The 25,828-nt window shown below is 43.6% G+C and overlaps 1 protein-coding gene across 1 annotated transcript; it reads right to left on the bottom strand.

Annotated features, from left to right (window-relative positions):
* Nucleotides 1–5,603: 5,603 nt before the first annotated feature.
* thsd1 (thrombospondin, type I, domain containing 1) lies at nucleotides 5,604–21,132 on the bottom strand. Its single transcript, XM_080197951.1, is given in 6 exon segments — nucleotides 5,604–7,891; nucleotides 11,825–11,983; nucleotides 14,113–15,069; nucleotides 20,727–20,811; nucleotides 20,813–20,910; nucleotides 21,022–21,132. Coding segments are annotated over 6 exon segments (2,850 nt in total). The 5' UTR covers nucleotides 21,029–21,132; the 3' UTR covers nucleotides 5,604–6,347.
* Between the last annotated feature and the right edge of the window lie 4,696 nt (nucleotides 21,133–25,828).

Consider the following 25,828-nt stretch of genomic DNA (forward strand, 5'->3'; position numbering starts at 1 on the left):
ACACTTCAACAGCCACGGGCATTCGGCCTCTGATCTTCAGGTAAGCGTTCTCCAAGGTGGCCTTCATGACACACAACAACGCAGAATCACTGAGCAGAAACTGATAGTCAGTTTCAGTTGAGCACGGCCTCAACCAGGATCTTGAGTTCATGTCACACTATCTGTAACCCCCACGACTTGCCTGGGCTTGCAAAATCTCACTAACTGTCCTGGCTGGAGACAATACACATCTCTTCAACCTGTGTTTAACCCTCTCTCCACTCACATTGTCTGCACCTTTAAGACTTGATTACCTGTAAAGACTCACACTCCAACCATTATTTTGTAAATTGAGTTTGTGTCTTTATATGCCCTGTTTGTGAGCAGAACTCCCACTCACCTGATGAAGAAGCAGCGCTCTGAAAGCTTGTGGTTTGTGCTACCAAATAAACTTGTTGAACTTTAACCTGGTGTTATGAGACTTCTTACTTGGTCATTAACTACCAGAATAGAACTTGAACCCTGAACTTCTAGTTGCGAGGCAGTGTGCCACAAGATCTCCACATTAGATCAACACATATAATAAACAAATACCTTATTTTTCCAACAAAAATATTATTTCAACAGAGTCACCACATAAGCCATTTTACGAATATTACAATTTCTATATTAAAAAGTAATCAATACATTACTAACATTCTGTAATGAACCATCTATAAATATTTATTTTAAAAGGTATGCAGTTGTGAGAACATATAGCTTTCGGCCGGAATTCTCCAGCTGTTCATGTCCCAGTGCCAGTGAGAACGGGAATTTGGCACTCAGCCAAATCTCCATTCACTGCAGCGAGGCTGGAGAATTTCAGCTGCGGGCAAGGTCGGAAAATTCCAGTCATTAGTGACCATGGACTTTCATGTATTGGGCCGTTTTACATTTGGCAAAGTATTGGAGTGGTTTGTTGTTGCCTTTTCTAGGCTCTGGCTGATGAAGAAACACCTTACAAAAAATGTTTTAATGACTGTTCTCCTTCCAATGTATCCTGCATGTTTGCAAACAATTGTGGCACGGAACATGTGTAAGAAGCTGCAATTTTGATCAATAAAGACTTGAAAAATACAATTTAAGGACAATATCCAATTAGTGTTCTTTCTAGTGTTCTTTCTTGCCCTGCTTTTCACCTGCATCCCTCCATCTCTGAAGATCAAAGCTCAAGCAGGGGATTAGTTATAACAAGAATACCTTTCTGGTCTGTGTGGTTCAGTGGGTATCCAACACCTTTGAGAAGCTCTTAATTATTACCAAATCCTTTATTACTCTGTTCTTCTTATACCTTCTCCAACATGCACCATTCAATATCCAATGTTGTGCTCAGGTGACCCTTCATCAATCACCTGCTAATGTTGGTTTGGAACTGCCTACTGAAAGGGATCATAAAATTCCCATTCAGCTCTTTGAGCCTGCACTCACCAGCAGTCCCACTCAGACCCTATCCCTGTAATCCCATATAATTATCCTGCTAGTCCCCCTGACACGAAGGGGCAATTTAGCATGGCCAGTCAACCTAACTTGCACATCTTTGGACTGTGGGAGGAAACTGGAGCTCCCAGAGGAAACACACACAGATACAACGTGCAAATTCCACACAGTCACCCAGGGCCAGAATGGAGTCTGGTTCCTGGGTGCTGTGAGGTAGCAGTGCCATCATGTCTAATAGTGACTTGTCTTCTCATTTTTCCCCTTTACTTGGCATCACTGCCCACATCCATCCCCCTCCCTACACTCCCATCAACTTTATTGTCTGAAAGCTCTTTATGCAAGATTCCAACTCTGATCCATGCTGCAAAGGGTTAATGAACCACCATGGTATCTGGTACAACTAAAGCTGCATCATCCATATTAAAGCATGTGCACTATTTGACAATTATGTGTGTTCAAAGTTGCCTTTCTATTTTCCCCAAAAGCAAAATCAAACCAAAGGTTGGCAAAGAAGGCGTATGGCATGCTTGCCTTTATTGGTTGGGGCATTGAGCATAAGGGTCAAAACATCATGTTGCAGCTTTCTAAAACTTTGGTTAGACCATTAGAGTATTGCTTTCAACTCTGGTTGTCATATTACAGGAAGGATGTGGAGGTTTTGGAAAGGGTGCAGAAGAGGTTTAAAAGGATTAGATGTTATGAGCTATAAGGAGAGGCAGGACAAACTAGGGTGTTTTCTCTGGAATGGCGGAGGCTGAGGGGAGATCTGATAGAAGTCTATAAAATTATGAGACGCAGACTTGGGTTGTCTGAATATTATACTCAGATTTGAAATGTCAAAAACTAGGGGACATGGACTTGAGAGGGGGGACGTTCAAAAGAGATGTGAGGGACAAGTTTTTTACACAGAAAGTGGTAGGTGCCTGGAACACGCTGCCAGGGGTGGTGGTGCAGGCAGATAGGGAGCATTTAAAGGGCTTTTAGATAAGCACATAAATATGCAAGGAATAGAGGACATGGACCTATAGCAGACGGAAGGAGTTAGTTTAATTTGCACAACATGCAGGCTGAAGGGCCTGGTCCTGTGCTGTACTGTTCTATATTCTATGCTAAAAAAAAATCACAGACTCAACTTTTGTCCTGTCTGCTCCGGATAGATGGGAAACACCAACATAGATTTGAGGCCAGCACCAGACATAAACAGCATTTCAATTTTAGCTTTAAGAAGAGTAGAAGGAAAGTTTCCTAGGGGATCATTCTAGAAATGATCAGATTTTAACATAAATGCTTCAGAGTTCCAGACACTTTACTTTTAATACTTGCAGGAAGCTTTTTAAATTTTAAACTCAAGTTGATTCTGAGGATCTGTAATTTTACAATGGCATGAATGAATTGACCTACACCTGTTCTGTCCGAAGGCTCACTGCACACTGGAATTTTCAATCTGGGAATTAATTGATTTGACAAACATGTTCATAATTCAGCTAACTATAAAACCATTTAAAAACCTGTTCTTCTCCATCACTCTGGTGTAAATATCTTTTCAGCTACTTGATGTTCAAGCAAAATATTTTATAATTTTAAAATGTATGTCTTCAAAGATGAATGATGTTTATAGTTATTGTTGCAGATTTATTATTTTCAAAAAGTAATCATGGCATTTATAAAAAATATGTTATCCAAATTATGTGCTTTTAAATTGTTTTGGTTTTCAAACAATTTACTCTTGTGAAAAAAAATTAAAATAACAGGAGGAAGTATATATAATGTGTGATGCAGCAGAGCTAAATAACACACCGCACATATTCTTCATAATAAACCAAGGTCAAATAAAGGATAGTTAATTTAAACAGGATAAATAGTGTCTGTCCAGTTTGTTGTCATACTAAACATACAAGCAGAAGGTCTGTTAGTTCCATAACAAAGTCGGTGTATTAAACAGTGCTGTCTGATCCTTGCTGGGAAAGGGGAGAGATCAATTGCTGCACTTAAGGAGAACAAAGGGGAAGAAAGTTGAGTGCCGGATTATAAAGGTCTCCACCATAAATTTGAGATGGAGGGTTAAGATAAATGGATGGCACACCTGGAGTGACCCTAAACGTTTGTTAATTCCAACCTCCCCTTTCCCCACCCCCATCTCACATCCAACAACATTACGGCATGGTGGCACCTTGGTTAGCATTGCTGCCTCATAATGCCAGAGGTCTGGATTTGATTCTCGGCTTGAGTCACTATGTACGCTTTACCATGGACAACCTAGGCAAAGTATAAAATACATTGCAAATGAAGATTTCCTTCCTTAAAGAACATGAGTGAACCAGATGGGTTCACAATCCACAATGGTTATTATATATTCTCATCATCTTCTGCTTCTCAACTTAAATGCAGTTAAATGTTTTAGAATATAGGCTAACCTCGCAGCGAGATACTTCGATTGCAAGGAAAAAATGAATGCAAATTCGGGCAACACAGTGGCTAGTATTGGTGCCTCACAGCACAAGGGACCCAGGTTCGATTCCCAGCTTGGGTCACTGTCTGTGTGGAGTCTGCGTGTTTCTCCCCATGGCTGTGTAGGTTTTCCCCTGGGTGCTCTGGTTTCCTACCACATTCTGAAAGAAGTGCTGTTTAAGTGAGCATTGACGATGCTAAATTCTCCCTCAGTGGGCCCGAACAGGTGCCAGAGTGTGGGCGACTAGGGGATTTTCACAGTAACTTCATTGCAGTGTTAATGTAAGTCTACTTGTGACACTAATAAACAAACTTTAAATTTTAAAACAACAGCTTGTATATAGACAGTGCCCCTAATAGAAGAAACATCCCAAGCTGCTGCACAAAAGACAGGGAAAGAGTTATTGACAATGGACGAAAATATTCGGAAGTGTGACAAAGCCTGGTTTAAAAAGTGGTTTTTGAGGACACTTTTAAAAGTGAAGGGAGCAGGTCCAAGACAATTAAGGCTCTACAGCCAATGGTAAAGGAGATGGGTGGGGATGTATAAAAACCTCAAATTCAAGCATCAAAAGGCAAAACAATTGTGAGTGCATAGAATTGTAGAATCCCTACAGTGCAGAAGGAGACCATTCAGCCCATCGAGTTCACACCGACCACAATACCACCCAGGCCCCATTTCCTTAACCCCACATATTTACCCCGCTAATTCCCTGACACTAGGGTCAATTTAGTCTAGTCAATCAACCTAACCCGCACATCTTTGGGGACTTTGGGAGAAAACTGGAGCACCCAGAGGAAACCCACACAGACATGGGGAGAACATGCAAACTCCCACAGACAGTGATCCAAGGCCAGAATTGAACCCAGGTCCATGGCGCTGTGAGGCAGCAGCACTAACTACTGTGCCACTGTGTCACCCCCCCAACTCACGCAGACATGGGGAGAATGTGCAAACTCCACATAGTCACTCAAGGCCACAGTTGAACCTGGGTCACTGGCGCTGTGAGGCAGCAGTGCTAACCACTGAGCCACCATGTGGCTGGAGTTCAATTTTTTTTGTTCATTCATAGGATGTGGGCGTCACTGGCATTTATTGCCCATCCCTAATTTTCCTTAACCTAACTGAATGGTTTGCTAGGCCACTTCGGAATTGATTACATTGCTGTGGGTCTGGAGTCACATGCCGGATAAGGACAACAGATTTCTTCCCTTAAAGAACATAAGTGAACCAAGGTGGGTTCACAATCCACAATGGTCATTCGACACTTATGGCAGGATTTTCCAGCCACGCTTGCCCTCCCCCCACCCCAGCCCACTATGATTCCCATGGTGGCGGGGTGGGAAAATTCCACCCTTAATTCCAGGTTTTTATTCAATTCAAATTTCACATCTGGGTTTTGAACCTGGGTCCCCAGACCCAGGTCTCTGAAATAGTCCAGTGACAATACCACTGTGCCATTGCTTTCAATGAAATTATTAAAATGTGCCTTTTTAAATAGGTATATTATAGAAAATTTGGCTATTTCTCACAGAATATATTGAAGATGTGGATTGTGTCCCTATAAGAATATCCTCTAATATCTCACGTATTGAGATCAGTATTCCAACTTTACAACAAGTGGACTAAGGTTATCAGTCTTCAAATGTGTTGTTTCTTAAGATTCAAAGAACAGAATCCTAACAAAACATGTCTTTAATGTAAAATGTCACTAGAAATCACAGCTTTAAAAGTATCATATTTATTTGGGAGCTTTGCAGCTTGTAATTCAGTTCTTTAAATGAAAGTCACCGTGTAAGAAACTCCACTGCATTGTTAAAAACTTTTGCACCGAGACTTCTGATGTGCGAAGAGGTACAGAAACTCACACCTTACATATCAATAAGGTTATCTGAATGTGTAAAGTACCACTGCGTTGAGATGGATCATCGCTATCAGTACAGTGCTCGTACGGTCGAGTACATCCTTCAACTCTTATCAGGAGAGTTCCTTTTGAAGTTCTCTGCTAAATTTTCATGGACCTATCTCCAATGTCAATTCAGCAATAAGACCGCAATGCATACAATTCTCCCCCAAATGTCATTCTTTCCATTGCAATGGTGCGTCAAAGAAACAGAGATTGGATTGTAGCCCTGCAGAATTCAAATTGGGGGAATCCAAAGTTAACAGAAGGGGTGAGCAGAAAAAAAATACTTCCATTCCCAAGAGAAAATGTGTTTCGTTCTGTGAAACCACCTCTTCACTTTTAATGAAATAAATTCACTTTTTGCAGCAGTTGTAATGAGGAATTTAGGCAAGGCCAACATTTGTTGCCCATCCCTATTTGCCCTTGGACAAAGGCAGTAAGGAGACAATCACATTGCAGTGGGTCCAGTTGACTTTTACACTCTTGGCATAAAAGAGGATGTTACGCAGATATACGGAATTTCTTTCTTCAAGTTTCTCAGATCACCAGCTTCTCATTACTTAAAGTACTCGTGTCCTCTTCCTCCTCATGCACGTGCGAACTGAAATGTGCCGGCAAGTCAATTATCCGCTGCTCCGAAGCAGTTAACTCAAAACCGGAGTTATCGTAGTGGAGAAAGTTTGGATCAGACGGGAAGCTTTGGCACCGATCCTGTCTATACTGATGACGAGGTAACGGATTGCTCCGTGGGTACCTGCAATTAGAATAGCTCTCAGGGTTGGGATCACTGACTTTCGTAGTCAATTTATATCGGTGAGTTGGCGTACTTGCCCTTTTTTTAGCCGTACAGCTTTCCAAGTCAATGAGAATACCATTTGTTACTGGCTGATCACTTACCGACTCAGCTTTACTAGTCCGACCTCCAGACTGACCACTTTTCGTCTGATGTTTTGAGGTCTCCGATGTGAATGCGGCGCAATTGCGGCCATGATGTTTGGCCGGGCTGGCGTTATTGAACCTGGGCTGAGCTGCCGTTATATCACCAGCGGATCTGTCAGTCACAGCCGCTGTCCTACAAGTGGCTCTGGAGTATGAGAGGGACGGGAGCTTCTGTGTGCAAGTGGACAGACTTCTTTCCCTGTAGAACTTGGTGGTTTTGCACTCGTTGAAGCTAGACGTTCTCCTAAAGTTAGGATTCCTGCCATACCCTCTGTCGTGCATTCCTATCTCAGTTAACCTTTCACAGTGCCTGAACTTCACTGGCCTGGTTGGAAGCGTTTTAATACTTCCTTCACATACAGGTACCATGCTGTTTATCTGTGGCGTTTGGTATGTTAAGAAATGGTCACCAAATTGTTCTGGAAATGGTGCGACTATATAATCCAGCCTCTGGTTGACCTTTTCTGCTTCTTGCTGGTAGGAATTTGACCTGTGGTCCAAAAATGGAGATTTAATCCGAAATCTGCTCACGTTGCTTTCCGCGTCGGTTTCGTTGTCCAAACAGGGAGTGATGACAGTGCCGGAATGAGCTTGCTCTACCTCTGGAGCCAATGTTCCTGCTTCATTGACGACTGTGTCATCTAGCGGGTGCTGTGTTACATGGTACACCTGAGTGGCTTCCGTTATTCCTTTCTTTTTCATTTCCTTCAACTGTTGGTGTGCCAAACGGTAGCCGAATATGGGAGGAATCACTTTCTGAGCACCTTGCTGCCCTAGGCTTTCCTCAGCTGGCCTCTCCTGACTGGGAATGAAATGCTGGCTCCTCCTGTAAGTCAAAGGGAGATGCATTCCGTCCTCAACGTGCAGCGGGGGGACGTTGTCTGCGGGAAACTCACATCGACAGTTGGGGTCACAGCAGCTCCTCTCACCTTCATGGGTTTTCCTGAGGTTGTGTTGAGACACCGAACCATGCCTCACTGCAGTGTGGCAGTTCTGCGTCTTGCGTGATAGTTTTGTCCGTATAGTGATAGCAATGGTGGCAATGATTATCACCAAACAGAGGGAAATGCCTGTGACCGTCACTATATTGCCTGTGTTATACGCTTTATTGTGAACCGTTCCAAGATCTCCAGGTTTCTGCTCTGTAACATGAAAGAAATTGAATATCTAAGTTAACGAGTACACTTTAGGATCACGGAAGTAGGCCATTCAGCCCCTCAAGCCCATTATGCTAGTCAGTTCGGTCATGGCTGGTTTTAATTCCATTTGACCCAGATTCTGTAACCCTTGTCGAACAAAACAACTTGTCTTGAAATTTTTGATCAACCTAGCCTCAAAAACTTTCAGGGGAGAAAGTTTCAGATTCCCTCTGCCCTTCTGTGTGATGAAGTGTATCGCAACAGCAAAACCACCGCCCCCAACCCCATTCCCGCCCCTTTATCATCAAATATAACTTTAACGTTATGACTTGTTCTCTCACCAGAGAAACGAGTTTCTCGCTATTCATTCTATCAGCTCCTTTAACCATCTGGGATGACTCGATTAATCATTTAATTTAAAAAACTATATTTTCTTTCACGGACAGTGAGTGTCGCTGGAAAGGCCAACATTTGTTACCCATCCCTAATTGCCCTTGAACAGCGAGGAGTAAGGAGATGTCACATTGCAGAGAGTCCAGGCTCACATGGAAGCCTTCCAGATAAAGATGCAGATTTCCCTCCCTGAAGGAAGAGAGTGAACCAGATGGATTTTTATGGATGCGAGCTTCGCGGTTACGGTTACTGAGACTAGCTTTCAATTCCAGGTTTTATGGATTGTATTTAAGTTCCACCAGCTGCCATTCGAACAGGTGGGCCTCTGGATTGCTAGTCCAGTACTAGTCTAATACATTACCACTGTGTCACCCTCTCCCCTTTAATCTTTATTATTCAGGGAAATGTGAGCCTATTTAACAAATCCTTAGCAGGATTTGTTGTGACTATTGCCATTTTAGTGAAGATATACAAGAGATTTTTTTTTAAAAAATCAGGCAGTGCACCTAACTGTGCGAAAGTAAATATATCAGGTCAAATCCTTTAATATGATTATTCATTTTTTCCTTCGCCTACACATCATCCCCACACTATTTTTAGTTGGGTATTTTTGCGCACTTTCTTTAATCTCTTAAAAAAACAAATTATTTATGTCACAAGTAGGCTTACGTTAACACTGCAATGAAGTTACTGTGAAAATTCTCTAGTTGCCACACTCTGAATACACTGACGGGGAATTTATCATGGCCAATGCATGTAACCAGCACATCTTTCAGACTGTGGGAGGAAACTGGAACACCTGGAGGAAACCCATGCAGACACTGGAAGAATGTGCAGATTCCACACAGACAGTGACCCAGGCCGGGAATCAAACCCAGGGCTGTGGTATTGTAAAATAGCAATGCGAACCAGTATGCCACCGTGTAATTCTATTAACGTTATCGTACCATATAGGAAGTGTGGAAATATGTAGTTTTTTATATTACTTGCATCATTAAAGCATGCAAAAAGCAAAATCAGAGAGATGGAGAGCTTTGTTAAGTTAAACATTTTATATTAGGTGGGGAATTTACATTAGTTATAAAATTTATTTATTAACATTTCGTCTTTCGGATTGTGAGAGGAAACTAGAGCATCCGGAGGAAACCCATGCAGACAATGTGCAAACTCCGCACAGACAGTAACCCAAGTTGGGAGTTGAACCCGGGTCCCTGGTGCCATGAGGCAGCAGTGCTAACCACTGTGCCACTCTGCCACCTCATTATTGGTAAGGCTCACAGAAACAAAACTAGGGTGCTGGACCTGGTGTTGTGAGACTTCTTACTGTGTTTATCCCAGTCCAACGCTGGCATCTCCACATCGTCATCTCAGATGACCAGAGGCTGCTCTCTCCTTAGAGAGGGAGAGCTGACTGGTGGTGATAAAACCTGAGGATCATCACACTTCAGGCAAGGTACAAGGTTGAGAAGGTGGGGCCTTCATGAGTAACCTCAACTGGCACAGGAATTGAACCCATGCTGTTGGCATCATGCTATATCATGAACCGGCTGTCCAGCCAACTGAGCTAATTGACCACTATGCCCCTAATGCCATTTGCTTCCATGAGGGATCCCTACTTCCAATTTCATTTATTCAATATCCGTTTGCTCTATTGCTTTCTTCAACCTCTTAAAAAAACAAATTATTCATGTCACAAGTAGGCTTACATTAACACTGCAATGCAGTTACTGTGAAAATTCTCCAGTTGCCACACTCCGAATACACTGACAGGGAATTTAGCATGGCCAATTCATGTAACCAGCACATCTTTCAGACTGTGGGAGGAAACCGGAACACCTGGAGGAAACCCACGCAGACGCTGGGAGAATATGCAGATTCCACTCAGACAGTGACCCAGGCCAGGAATCAAACCTGGGGCTGTGGTATTGTAAAATAGAAATGCTAACCACCATGCCACCATGCAATTCTATTAACGTTATCGTTCCATATAGCTCAATATCCATGTTTATCACTATTAAGGCCCCGATTACAGTGGTTCATTGAGCAGCATCCTGCTCTTCTGTCACCTCAACCATCAAATAGGTACAAAGCATGCAACTGAATAAGGAAAATGACTCCAGCATCCCATCTAATGACTCCGTCTACACTTAGTGAAAAGGAAGAAAGAGGCATACACAAATTTCATTGAGTGAAAAAGAAGAAGGAGGCATTCATAAATGCCAGGAAATTGAAAACGGATAAGGCTCTTGAGAATACAAACATAGCAGGAACGGGACTAAACAGGGTCTTAGCAGGGCAAAAAGTAGCCATGAAATGTCCTTGGCAAGTAGGATTAAGGAGAGTCCCTAGGCTTTTTATGCATATATAAGGAGGAAGAGGGTAGCTAAGAAAAGGGTAGGTCCACTCAAGATTAGTGGAGGGAATTTGTGTGTGGAGCCAGATGAGATGGGTAAGGTCCTTAACAAGCACTCCACATCAGTATTCACAAAGAAGAAGGATGTGATGGATGGTGAGTGTAGAATGGAGGATGTTAACATTCTAGGACATGTTGAGATAAAAAAGGAGATATTGGAGGTTTCCAAAAACATTACGGTGGACAAGTCCCCAGGGCCAGATACGGTCTATCCCAGAATACTGAGAGAGGCAAGGGAAGAAATTGCTGAGATGCAAGGGGCAAGTTTTTCACGCAGAGGGTGGTGAATGTCTGGAATGAGCTGCCGGAGGAGGTGATAGAAGCAGATTCTATAATAACATTCAAGAGGCATCCGGATAGATACATGAAAGGGCATGGAATAGAGGAATGTGGACCATGTAGAGGCAACAAACTATTAGATTAGAGAGGTGTCTGTGCCGGCACAGACTTGATGGGCTGAACAATCTGTTCCTGTTCTGTACTGTTCTTTGCTCCCAGCAGCCAGCATAATCAAGGGCCCCACACACCTCAAACAAACTCTCTTCCACCTTCTTCCACTGGAAAGAGATCACATTCCAATCGACCCAAGAACAGCGTCTTCCCTGCTGCCATCAGACTTTTGAATGGACCTACATTAAAGTTGATATTTCTTTATGCCCTTGCTATAACTGGAATGGGGTGGCATGGTGGCACAGTGGTTAGCATTGCTGCTCATAGACCTGGGTTTGATACCCAACTTGGGTCACTGTCTGTGTGGATTGTGTACATTCTTCCTGTGTCTGCATGAGTTTCCTCAGGTGCTCTGGTTTCGTCCCACAGTCCAAAGGACGCGCTAGTTAGGTGCACTGGTTATGATAAATTCTCCCTCAGTGTACACAAACAGACACCAGAGTGTGGCGACTAGGGGATTTTCACAGTAATTTCATTGCAGTGTTGATATAAGCCTACTTGTGACACCAGTAAATAAACTTGACACTATTCTGCACCTTCTCCTCTATGAACTGTATGCTTTTTACAGCGTGCAAGAAACAATACTTTTCACTGTATCCCAATACTCGTGACAATAATAAATCAAGTGTGTTGACAGCTTTGAATGTTTCCTGAGGTGGAATATTGATGCTTTGACTCACCTGCACAATCCACAAGTGAACAATGGGAGACTTCTTTCTTTTCCCCTTTACAAGCAGCTGACCCTGAGAAAGAAGCAATGCATTGTCGGTACCTTTCACGTACTCCATCACCGCAAGTGACACTACACGGACTCCATGACAGCCAAACACTCCCTCTTTCTGCAAACAGGAGCAAAGGATTATTTTACTTTCCTGTGTATATGTTAAAATCAATGTGCTTTTGACTATTGACACTGAATGTTTCCTTTGTGTACTCTGTGTCTTTTTGCTTGAGAATATTTGTGTTTGAATGATTATTGTTTGAATAATTATGCTTTGTGGGTTACTTTATGTTTTAGTCTTTTCTACAGAATGTACAGTGGTCAGTCCTGCTGCCTCACAGCGCCAGGGGCCTGGGTTCTATTCCTGGCTTGGATCACTGTCTGTGCGGAATCTGCACGTTCTCCCCATTTCTGTGTAGGTTTCCTCCCACAGTCTGAAAGACATGCTGGTTAGGTGCATTGGCCAGTTCTCCCTCAGTGTACCCAAACACACACCAGACTGCGGCGACTAGAGGATTTTTACAGTAACTTCATTGTAGTGTTAATGTAAGTCTACTTTTGGCACTAATAAAATTCAACAAAATCTTTTAAGCAAGCCTCCCTCTCCTGATTTCCATAAATTTTAATATATTATCATATATTTACCAGACTTGATGCTGTAGCATCCACCAATGGCATCTTCTCCTCCCACTCCACCCCAGTCAGCATGACATCACGCTGGCGTGAATCACTACAGGTTTTTGTAATATAGTGAGGTATAGTCTCCAGGTGATGCAGGACACGGCTGGGCAGTGCCCTGGCATTGCCCCCTTAAATTCTACTTTGAGATTGGAAAATGAATTATAAGGAGAGGCTGGGTAGGTTGAGACTTTTTCCCTGGAGGATGAGGGGTAACCTTACTCAGGCTTATAAAATCATGAGGGGAATGGATAAGATCTTTTCCCCAGGGGATTCCAAAACTAGAGGGCATAGGTTTAAGGTGCAAGGGGAAAGATTTAAAAGGGACCTGAGGGGCAACTTTTATACACAGAGGGTGGTGCATATATGGAATGAGTTGCCAGAGGAGGTGGTGGAGGCGCGTACAATTACAACACTTAAAATACATTTGGAGAGGTACACAGATGGGAAAAGTTTAGAGGGATATGTGCCAAGCACAGGCAAATGGGACTAGTTCAATTTAGGAAACCTGGTTAGCATGGATGAGTTGGACCAAAGGGCCTGTTTCTGTGCTGTATCTTTGTTTGCATGTCAGCTGGCTTTGTAATCCTCACTAGCACTCTGAAATTGCACAGAGTGCCATCAAATCAAGTGAGAAAAGGCATCTGCAAAGCTGGTGAGTTTCACATAGTTCTCCTTGCCTGATCCAACGCTACAATTTTGGGAAAATTATACCCATAGTTCTCACTGTGGAACTCCTGCTTTCTTGTCTATGAGAATCCTGAAGTCTGATTCGTTGTTCAACCTATCAGCTGTCTACCCTGTAACTGAATGATACATGTCCCCCCGTAGAAGGTGCCAAATTCAAACTGTTATGGAACACAGCGAGTCCTCACTTAATAGTTTGCAATTGATTGTGGGCAGGTTTTTATTTCATGGTTTGTTGTGATCATTGTCCCTTCACCATGGACCACACAATACAGGACAACGTAACTAATGTCCCTATTCTTCGGGGGACAAACTATTTCAAACACCAACTTTAAGTACATTAATGTGGAAGTTTTTTTAAAAAATTGAAATACTATATGTATTTCAACATCAGAACTCTACAAGTTTAGAATTTATTTATTAGTGTCACCAGTAGGCTTACATTAACACTACAATGAAGTTACAGTCGCCACACTCCGGTGCCTGTTCGGGGACACTGAGGGAGAATTTAGCACGGCAATACACCTAACCAGTGTGCCTTTCGGACTGTGGGAGGAAATGGGAGCACCTGGAGGAAACCCACATAGACACAGGGAGAATGTGCAGACTCCAACAGACAGTGACCCAAGCCGGAAATTGAATGCAAGTCTCTGGTGCCATGAGGCAGCAATGTTAACCATTGTGTCACCCCAACGCCACTTGGCTGTTCCAATGTGTTATAGTTATGGATGAAATTGATAAATTAAATACAATATTATTAATTTCATGCAAGTTGACACAAATTTATTTTGTATCTATCACTGTGCAGTATGTTTGCCTATATTGAGTGGTTCAATAAATGAAGTGGGGAGGTGATGAGAAAGCACTGGAAATAATACAAACCTGCGTGTTTCTGAAGAATAACACAACTCACAGCCCTGGAGGAAGGGTGGCTGTGATTCAGAATGCTAACATACTCGAAGCAGTAGTTATTTTGCCCAGTGTCAAACACAGAGCAGTTGAATTCGGCTTTGTTATCCCCGGGGCGTAGCCACCTCTCCGCTACGAAAACATCCCTTGCAAATGAAGCCCCCCTGCGGCTTTTGTACACAGAGACCTTGCCTGGTGCCCGGGCGCAAGGTGATCTCTCCACACCGACCTCTGCAGAGGATTCACACGGAGCCCCTCTCAGGTGATCGACCTGCAGTTTGTACCCGACAATTTGGGTAAACATCAGTGGCCCTTTCGACGAAATCACTGCACCGGTGCTGGGAGACCTCAGAGAAATCGTAATGAATGCATCCTGGCTGAAATCAGTGCAATCAAACACCACCCATTGGGAATTGGACAACTCAATCTCTTTATGTATCGTTTTCTCTAACTCTTTGCCCCCCTTGGGAGCTCCGGGTTTACTGAAATCAATCCTGGTGACTTCTAGAAATAAAGTCAACGCATTTACTTTCCACGGGCATAAATGCTCCTGAGTAAATACTTGGACCTGGAAGTTGCTCTGGGAGTCAGATATCTTGGCCACATCAGTGTGAAACACTGGCCACTTGACCTGCAACGAGTCGCTTGTCCACTGGGCGGTGCCATTGCTTGCAAAATCTGTCACTCTGAACTCAAAGTTGCCAGCATAGCTGAAATGAAAGCACTCAAACTCCACTGAGCCCTGGGATCCGTTACCAGGGATCACCTTTGCGGCGATGGTTTGGTTTGTCCCAATGTCGACCAGCGATACTGTTAAGTTTTGCAGGCCTGCGGTGCCCAGTCCTCTGTAGTCAACATGAACTGTCTGGTTGCTCAGGGCCACATGCCAAGGTTGCCTTGAAAGTCGATACTTGACCTCGGCAAACACAGCTGCAATAAAAGAGAGGGTTTAAGATTTATTTGACCCAGAAAAAAAATTGTGTTTGTGAGCCAATTATACAGCAGCTAGTTTAGACAGCCCATCAGCGTTCTTACTTTCTCAGGATGCTAAGAAAATTTGGCATGTCAGCTACGACTCCCACTGATTTTTGCAGATGCACCATAGAAAACATCCTTTCTGGATGTATCAGAGCTTGGTATGGCTCCTGCTCTGACCAAGATCGCAAGAATCTGCATTGTGAATGTCCAGTCTATCACACAAACCAGCCGCCCATCCATTGACTCTGTCTACACTTCCCACTGCCTCAGAAAAGCAGCCACCATAATCAGGGACCCCCCCCCTCTCTCCTCCCCACATCCCAGACATTCTCTCTTCCACCTTCTTCCATCAGGAAAAACATACTAAAGTTGGAAAACATGTATGAACCAGCTCAAGAACAGCTTCTTCCCTGCTGCCATCAGGCTGTTAAATGAAGCTACTTTATATTAAACTTTCTCTACGTCCCGAGCTATGTCTCTAACACTATATTCAGCACCTTCTCTTTTCCTTCCCCCCATGTACTCTATAAATGGTATGCTTTGTCTGTATAGTGCACAAGAAACAATACTTTTCACTGTATCCCAATACATGTGACAATAATAAAATCAAATCAGCTTGACAAATGAAGTGGTTTTGAATATACATTGGACAGGTGGGCAGAATTGCTATCACCTAAGGGATGGCACATTATGGCATTGTGCTCTTATCAAGGCAATGAGCAATCACATGGGAAAGTTTACGATAGTTCGGCATGACATTAGCATCTCGTTCAGAGGCTGTGGCAAAGCAAGGCAGGTCTAGCTCTGAAGAACAGTCAAATGTTAACTCTGTTTCACTCTCTCTCCATTGGTGCTGCCAGATCTGCTGAGTTTACCCAATATTTTCAGCTTTTCTTTCAGATTTCCTGCATCTGCAGCTTTTGTTATGAAAGGAAGGTCAGAAACAGGCTTGTGGTTGTGAAGGATGGAGGACTTGGGGTGGATTTTCTAAGAAATCATAGAAGCCTACAGTGCAGAAAGAGGCCCTTCGGCCCATCGAGTCTGCACCGAACACAATCCCACCCAGGCCCTACCCCCATATTCCTACATATTATACCCACTAATCCCTCTAACCTACGCATCCCTGGATACTAAGGGGCAATTTCTTAGCATGGCCAATCAACCTAACCCGCACATCTTTGGACTGTAGGAGGAAACCAGACTACCCAAAGGAAACCCACGCTGACACAGGGAGAATGTGCAAACGAACCCAGGACCCTGGAACTGTGAAGCAGCAGTGCTAACCACTGTGCTACCATGCCGCCCACGGTAGGGAGCAAAATGGTGATGACAAAGAGCCAGGAGGTGTCACTGAGTGCCCAGGATCTAGTTGAGGAGGGGATTGAGGAGACAGGGCCAAGTTGAGGAAGGGATTGAGGGAACAGGATCTAGCTGAGGAGAGGATTGAAGGGATAGATTCTCATGGGAAACAGGCAGCTGGTGGGGGCACGGGGGGGTGGGAGTAAAAGGGAATATTTGCTTGAACAATGCTCTGAGATAGGGCAGAAGCTGAAGGGGACAGGGGAGGGCAATGAGCTAGCAGCTGAGGTGTCTGTGTGGAAGATCTCAATCATGGAGATGAGAAAGTTTTATCAATTCATCATGCTTGACATTGAAGGTAAGGGACAATAAAGCAATGAAAACAGCTTGTTCCTGCAGAGTCTAGGATTCTCCTGACATGCCAGGATGATCCATGCATAGCAGAACTGTAACATGGTACAAGCAAAGTTACCATAGTGGCATTGTGGGTTAGCACTGCTGCCTCTCAGCGCCAGGGACCTGAGTTCAATTCCAGCCTTGGGTCACTGTCTGTGTGGAGTCTGCACTTCTCCCCTGTAGGGGTTTCCTCCCAGTGCTCCAATTTCCTCCCACAGTCCAAAGATGTGTGGGTTAGATGGATTGGCCATGCTAAATTGCCCCTTTGTACCCCAAGATGTTTAGGCTAGGGAGATTAGTGGGATAAATGCATGTGGTTATGGGGATACGATGGGGGCATTGAGCCTGGGTAAGATGCTTTGTCTGAGAGCAGGTGCAGAACTTGATGGGCCGAATGTAATGCAATGATGATGAATGATGAGACTGTGCAAATAACGTGAAGCAGAAATGTATGAAGGGTGGGAGTTGGGGAATTTGAGGGCCTTAGGAGGATGATGATGTCAGCCACAGTTAAGAGAACTATTGAGAAATCACAAGCAGCAGCAGGAGAGAGACAAGAGAGAGAAAGGAGGCATTGATTGGAAATGACCTTATCACTGGTTTTGATTCATAGGAATGAAGGATATGCAAGGTTGTGAGTGAAGAAATTTACATGCAAGGTGAAATTAACAGAGGACAAAGGGCAGACAAGTCGAATGATGGGTGTGGGGGGGCTGTTGAGATGAAGGTTGAAGCCATCAAGGGCAATCCATTTTCTAAACACGTTTACGAATGGATTTTCAATTACAACCAGAAGGCAAAATGTCACCACTTGAACTCTATCCCTTAACAAAAATAGAAAGATTTATTGAGTAATATCTAACATCATGATTTATTATAAAAGCAAATTACTGTGGATGCTGGAATCTGAAACAAAAGTAGAAAATGCTGGAAAATTTCATCAAGTTTGACAGCATCAATGGAGAGAGAATAGAGCCAATGTTTTGAATCTGGATGACCCTTCGTCAGCTCCGGCATTGAAACTCAAAACGTTGGCTCTATTCTCTCTCCACAGAGGCTGTCAGACCTGCTCAGGTTTTCCAGCATTCTCTGATTGTGATTTATTACACAGTCTCTTAACTGTGACTTCAGCTGCAAGATAGTGAAATGCTTTGAAATGCTGATCCATATAATTTCCCATCGTATAAAGTGGTAATATATTTGCAAAGTCAACAGCATATAAAAATGAACACACTAATAGAATGGAATACATGATAGTTTAACAAAGTAACATCTAATTGCAACCATGAAACATGTTCAGTGGGAATCAGTTCCATTACTGAGTACAAGAACAAAATACTATGGATGTTGGAAAGCTGGGAATAAAATTTAAAAATGCTGGAAGTACTCAGCGGGGCAGGCAGCATCATGTGGAGAGGAACGAGAGTTTGCGTATCAGGTCTATGACCTTTCATTGGAACTCTTCTTATGATTGAGCTGAAATCTTATGTCTGGTACACACCCCAGTGTTTGATTGAGCCGAAATCTTATGTCTGGTACACACCCCAGTGTATGATTGAGCCGAAATCTTATGTCTGGTACACACCCCAGTGTGACCAGAAAGTCCCTTTCAGCCTGGAGATGACCCATATCCTGTTTATTCACTGGTCAGAGTTGCAGCCTGTTTGTCTCTGTCTTTAAACTGCAGCCTGTCAGTTTAGTTCTTGCCCAATTGTCCCAGAGTGCTTTACAAGTCGCCATTTTAGATGGCCCGTTTGGCCACAGTAAAAACTGGGCAGCATGGACAAGTTGGGCCAAAGGGCCTGTTTCCATGCTGTAAACCTCTATAACTCTGAGGGATGACCAAAAGGTTGGTCAAAGAATGAGATTCTAGGCATTCCAAGGCAGAGAAGTTTAGCAAGAATTCTAGAGTTTATCGGGCTCAGCTGAAGATATGGCTGCCATGTACAGCAATTAAAATTAGAGATATACATGGTCAGAATTACAGTAGATCAGAGATTTCTGCGGTTAGAGTTTAGAAGAATGAGGGGAGATCTCATTGAGACGTATAAGATGATGAATGGGATGGATAGGATAGAGGTGGAGAGATTCTTCCTGCTCAGAAATGACAGTAGGACTAGGGGGCACAGCCTCAAGATAAAGGGGGGGGTGGTTTCGAACGGAGTTGAGGAGGAACTTCTTCAATCAAAGGGTGGTGAATCTTTGGAATTCTCTGCCTGTTGAAGTGGTGGAGGCTGCCTCGCTAAATATTTTTAAGAAGCGGGTTGATGGGTTTTTGATAAGAGAGGGGATTAAGGGTTATGGGGAGAGGGCGGGAATGTGGAACTGAGCCACGACAGATCAGCCATGATCTTATTGAATGGCGGGGCAGGCTCGAAGGGCTAGATGGCCTACTCCTGCTCCTATTTCTTATGTTCTTATGTTCTTATTAACTCCGTTTCTCTCCACAGATGCTGCCTGACCTTCTGGGTATTTCCAGCATTTTTAAAATTCCATCACTGACTAATTCAGTGATGAATTAGTGATGAAGGGGCATTGGTGACCATGGACTTGCGTTTGGTGGTGATTTTAGCCAGACAGCTGATCAGGCAACTCTGCCACCTGATGTGGCCACATTATGAATGTACCGACAAGTCCTGGCTAAGGATTCCCAAGTTACCACTGCAGTACAAGACTTCCAGTCAGTAATTTATTGTACTCAGGACTCCAAATCACAACCTTTACAAAGAAACAATGGGAGGTGGACTTCACTGACAAGGCTGCACACAGTCAACAGTGGGCTTGCCCGTTGCCATGGGTCTGGAGTCACATATAAGGATAGCAGATTTCCTTCATTAGTTTTACCACCACCAATGATATTGGTCAAAAGCAAAATACTGCAGATGCTGGAATCTGAAACAAAAACAGAAAATGCTAGGAAATCTCAACAGGTCTGACAGCATCTATGGGGAAAGAATAGAGCCAATGTTTGGAGTCTGGATGACCCTTTGTCAGAGCTGATATTGGTCAACCAGCCTTATTAACTGAATTCAACCTCTACTAACTACTGTGGTGGGATTGGGATTGGAACATCAATAGTTTAGGACTGAGTCCCTGAATTATCAGTGCATTGGCATTACCACTATGCCATACAGGGCATTGAGAATGAAAGTTGCTATTTCCATTTAGTAACATTCAAGCCTTGCTCCAATATGCTGCTTTGTTTCAAATTCTTTATATATATGCAGAAAAGATTTACTAGAATGCTATCTGGGCTTGATGGTTTGAGTTATAAGGAGAGATTGCATAGACTTTTTTCTCTGGAGTGCAGGAAGCTTAGAGGTGATCTTATAGAGGTCTATAAAATGATGAGGGGCTAAATAGTCAATATCTTTTCCCAAATGTAGGTGCATCTAAAACTAGAGGACGTGGGTTTAAGGTGAGCGATACAAGAAGGTTCAGAGGGGTATTTTTTCACTCAGAGGGCGATAAGTGTCTGAAACAAGCTGCCAGAGGTAGTAGTAAAGACGGGTACAATTTTGCCATTTAAAAACCATTTAGACAATTACATGGGTACTGGCCCGGCTACTTGGGGGTAAGAGGGGACGGGAGAGCAAACAGAATCCGACTGGGCGTTAGAGAGAGAGAGAGACCCAGATAGACAGAGATCCAGAGAGAGACAGAGAGATCCAGCTAGTGATAGGGAGAGACACCCAGAGAGCGAGAGAGAGCAGTGCTGTCAGATACAGATCCGGATAGAGACAGGGTTTGAGGGAGATGGGCCAAACGCAGGCAATTGAGACTACTTTAGTGGTTAAAAAAAGGTAGCATGGACAAGTTGGGCCGAAGGGTCTGTTTCCATACTGTAAACCTCTATAGCTGTTCAGCCAGCCGAATGTTGATGTATCCCTGGCGCGGATTCTTTGTGAACTCACCACAAACTGAGAGGACCAGCAGCAGCAGCAACACGTGTGTAAACGCCGGCAGACTTGGAGCCAGAGGGTGTTCCATTCCCAATTCCCAACTGTGGTGGAGACTCGCCTTCTCGCTCCCTCATGTCCTGTCTCATATTCAAAACCTCATGCTGATTGTCATGGTATCGCTGCACACAAACAAACCCTAGGCAAAAGTTAAACACCCCGTTACAACACAACTCCCAATAAATACAGCTGAATAAAAGCGAATAAGTTACAAACATAGATGTAAGTTGCTTCGAAAGTTGCTGCCCACCTCTCATGAATTAATAAAACTAATAAATAAAAGCAGGAAGATGGTGCCAATCATGCCGTCTATCGAGTACATTCTCGAAGATACCAGGCGCTATTTATCACTCCATTTATCTCAACATTCAAAACTAATGTTGTCATTTCGACCGTATTTGGTACCGACAGTCAGCGTCTCCGGCTCTCTCCATGTCTGTCAATCCGCCTCTGTCTCTGTGGATCTCTCTGTGTGTCTATCTGTCCAGGTCTCCCTCCCTGTCAGTCCGCCTCTGTCTCTGACCCACTCCCTTGATCTCTCACTGCATCTGGCAGCTCTGATCTCTCTCTCTGTCTGACTCTCTCTGTCTGTGGGTCTTTCTCCCAGTCTCTATCTCTCCGTAACTGACAGTTCTGGTCCCTCTCTCTCTGGGTCTCTCTCCCTGTCACGATATGGATCTCTCTGTCTGTCTCTCTCTCTCTCTCTCAGTCTCTTTCCGGATCTGTCTGTCTGTATCTGACAGCTCTGGGTCTCTCCCTCTCTGGGTCTTTCTCTCCCTGTCACTATCTGGCTCTCTCTCTCTGGGTCTCTCTCTCTCTCTCAGTCTCTATCCGGATCTCTCTGTCTGTGTCTGACAGCTCTGGTCTCTCTCTCTCTCGCTGGGTCTCTGTCCCTGTCACTATATGGTTCTGTCTGTCTGTCTCTCTCTGCCTGGGTCTCTCTCTCTCTCTCAGTCTCTATCCGGATCTCTCTGTCTGTGTCTGACAGCTCTGGTCTCTCTCTCTCTCGCTGGGTCTCTGTCCCTGTCACTATATGGTTCTGTCTGTCTCTCTCTCTCTCTGCCTGGGTCTCTCTCTCTCAGTCTCTATCCGGATCTCTCTCTCTGTATCTGACAGTTCTGTTCTCTCTCTCTCTCACTGGGTCCCTGTCCCTGTCACTATATGGTTCTCTCTGTCTCTCTCTGCCTGGGTCTCTCTCTCTCAGTCTCTGTACGGATCTCTCTGTATCTGACAGCTCTGGTCTCTGTCTGGCTCTCTCTCTCTAACGCCCAGCCGGGTTCTGTTTGATCTCTCATCCCCCCTTACCCCTCAGTAGCCGGGCCAGTGCAGCTTACTAGTTTTCAGTTCCTCAACATGGGAAAGTTTTTTTTTGTTTAAAGCGGGGCTATGCTGGTGGGCGGTGCCTGGCGAACTCTTCCGCTCTCCACTGAATGATTATGAGGGAGTGGATTGACAATGTTGGAGCATTCACCCAGCAAGGACCAACACAGCAAGTCCAGATTTCAAACTCTCTGAAACTCACTCGGATAATAATAACAAGAAGGGAACAAAAGAAAGAAAAATCAAATATAGACACAGATAAAGGTTGGAACTGAATTCCCAGTAAATTCGAGTTGAGATGAGGAATTCCTGGGTGTTGGGAACTGGAAGAACAGCCAAGGGTGGGGAGGATAAAGTGGGGATAGGCGAGAGGTCAAAGTGGGAGTCCTCAGAAGGTTTAGGGCTGGAGGAGGTTACAGAGATGAAGAGGGAAGGCATAAGAGAGGCAAGCAAGGAGATGGATTAAGGGGTTTGCCCTGTCCACTTTGCACAGTGGCTCTGTAACTCTGAGAAAGAAATAGCATTTTATCAATAAATTGTTTGGAAGTTACCGGGGAGTGTTTTTGGCTGCACCCAGGCTGAGGTATGGCAGGAATGGGCAACACTATGAAAGTTGGGATTGGGCAGACTTTGTGATAGAGAGAGATGGATGGAGAGTTCAGCTCAGGGTCAGACAGCAGCCTGAGGCTGCGAATAGTCGATTTGAACCGGAGGCAGTGACCAGGAGCCAAACGGAAGAGAGAGGCGAGGTTCATAGACAGAAGTACAAAAGAGATTTGAAAGGAGACAACACACATAAGGAGTTTGGAGAATAAATGAAGGTTACAAATGGGATTGCAATTTGCAAAGACAAAGGGATGGAGGATGAGTTTCGAGACAAGGGTGTTTCTGAAAGGAAGGAAGTCAGTATGGACAAAGATATGAGGGGTGAATTAGTCATAGAAGTTTTGGTTAAGGTAGATTGGAGAACTTCATTAAGAGGAATGATAGGCAATGACTAATATTTAAGGAACAAATGTATGTATTGTAACAGTTGCGCATTCCTTTCTGGTGCAAAAACATAAAAAGGGCAGCCCAACCATGGCTTACAAAATAAATGATTAGATCCAAAGGGCAATCATATCAAGTTGTGAGAAAAAGTAACAAGCCTGAGAATTGGGAGCAGTTCAGAATTCAGCAAAGGAGGACCAAGAGATTGATTAAGAGGGGAAAATGGTGTATGAAAGTAAACTTGTAACATAAAAACAGACTACCAACGCTTCCACAGGTATATAAAAAGAAAAGGATTAGTGAAGACAAATGTGGGTCCTTGCAGTCTGAAACAGGAACATTTATAATAGAAAACAAGGAAATGGCAGAGCAATTCAATAACTATTTTAGTTCTGTCTGCACAGAGGAAAATATAAATAACCATCCAGAAATACTAACGAACCAAGCATCTAGTGAGGAGGAGGAATTGAATGAAATTAGTATTGCTAAAAAAAAGTACTAGAGAAATTAATGGGGCTGAAAGCTGAGAAATTCCCAGCGCCTGATATTCTACATCCCAGCTCCTAAAGGAGGTGGACATGGAAATAATGGATGTGTTGATTGTCTTACAAAATTTTGTAGATTTTGTAACAGATTGGACAGTGACAAATATAATCCCACTATTTAAAAAAGGAGGGAAGGAGAAAACAAGGAATTACAGTTAACCTAACATCAGTAATAGGGAAAATGCTAGAGTGCATTATAAAGGATGTGATAACAGAATACTTAGAAAATATTAATAGGATTAGATAAAGTCAACAGGTATTTATGAAAGGGAAATTATACTTGGCAAACCTCCTGGAGTCTTTTGAGGATGTAACTAGTAGAATAGATAAGTGTGAATCAGTGGATGTGGTGTATTTGAATTTTCCAAAAGCTTCTGATTAGGGAGAGCTCATAGAGACTTATAAAATTCTAACAGGATTAGACAGAGTAAATGCAGGGAGGATGTTCCCGATGGTGGGTATGTCCAGAACGAGGAGGTCCCAGTCTGAGGATTCAGGATAAACCATTTAGGACAGAGATGAGGAGACATTTCTTCACCCAAAGAGTGATGAGTCTGTTGAATTCATTACCACATGAAATAGTTGATGCCAAAACATTGAATGTATTCATGAGGCAGCTGGATATAGCACTTGGGGAGAACGAGATCAAAGGTTATGGGGAGAAAGCAGGATTAGGTATTTAGTTGGATAATCAGCCATGATCATAATGAATGGTGGAGCAGGCTCGAAGAGCCAAATGGCCTCCTCCTGCTCCTATCTTACCTGTTTCTCTGTCGCACATAAGAGGTTAGAGCAAAACTATAGCGAGAGGAATTGATTGCAACTAAGAGTAGGAATAAATGGGTGTTTTTTGAAGTGTGAAGCAGCACCTAGTGGGATCCTGCAAGGATCAGTGCTTGGGCCCCAGCTATTCACAAGAAACATCAATGATTTGGATAAGGGAACCCAAAGTAATATTTCCAAATTTGCTGATAACATAAAACTTGGTAGGAATGGGACTGGTGAGGAGGGTGTTAAGAGGTTTCAGCCTCATTTAGACAAATTGAATGAGTGGGCAAATACATAGCAGATGCAGTAAAAGATGGATAAATGTGAAATTATCCACTTTGGATGAAGAAACAGAATGGCAGAGTATCATTTAAATATTGATAGATTGGGAATTTTTAAAAAATTCATTCATGGAATGTAAGCGTCACTAGCTGGATGTACATCACTAGCTGGGCCAGCACTTGTTGCCCGTCCCTAAGCGCCCTTGAACTGCCCTGGCTTGCTAGGCCACTTCACAGGACAATTAACAGTCAACTACATTGCTGTGGCTCTGGAGTCACACGTAGGCCAGACCAGGTAAAGATGGCAGCTTTCCTTCCAGAAAGGGCATTAGGGAACCTAATGGGTTTCTAAACAATCGACAGTGATGTTACGGTCATCAGTCGACTTGATTCCAGGTTTTAATCAAAATCAAATTTCACCATCTCCTGTGGTTTGATTCGAACCTGCATCCTAGAGCATTACCCTGAGTTTCTGGATTACTAGAACAGTGACATACAAAGGGATCTGGGTGTCCTAGTACATCAGTCACTGAAAGCAAGCATGCAGGTACAGCAAGCAGTTAGAAAGGCAAATGGTACATTGGCCTTCATTGCAAGAGGACTTGAGTACATGAGCAAAGATTTCTTACTGCAGCTGTACAGGGCCTTGGTGAGATCACACCTGGAGTATTGCATGCAACTTTGGTCTCCTTATCCAAGAAAGGATATAGAGGAAACACTAAGATTGTTTACCAGACTGATTCCTGGGATGGCAGAATTGTCACATGAGAGGTGGATTGACTGGGCCTGTGTTCGCTGGAGTTTAGAAGAATAGTAAAAAGTCTGACAACACCAGGTTTCAGTCCAACCGATTTATTTGATAGTAAACTCACAAGCTTTCGGGTTAGCCCCTTCGTCAGGTGAATGGAGAGTTCTGGCCTCAGACAGAGCATTCACCTGACGAAGGAGCTAACCTGAAAGCTGAAAGTGAGTTTACTATCAAATAAATTGGTTGGACTGAAACCTGGTGTTGTCAGTCTTTTTACTGTGTTTGCCCCAGTCCAACGCCGGCATGTCCACATCATGTTTAGAAGAATGAGAGAGGTGCACATTGAAATATATAACTTTCTGACAGGGCTGGATACAGGGATGTTGCTTCACATGTCTGGAGGGT

The sequence above is a fragment of the Carcharhinus amblyrhynchos genome, chromosome 10 (assembly GCF_965287045.1).
Source record: "Carcharhinus amblyrhynchos chromosome 10, sCarAmb.v2.hapA, whole genome shotgun sequence".
Taxonomy (NCBI): domain Eukaryota; kingdom Metazoa; phylum Chordata; class Chondrichthyes; order Carcharhiniformes; family Carcharhinidae; genus Carcharhinus; species Carcharhinus amblyrhynchos.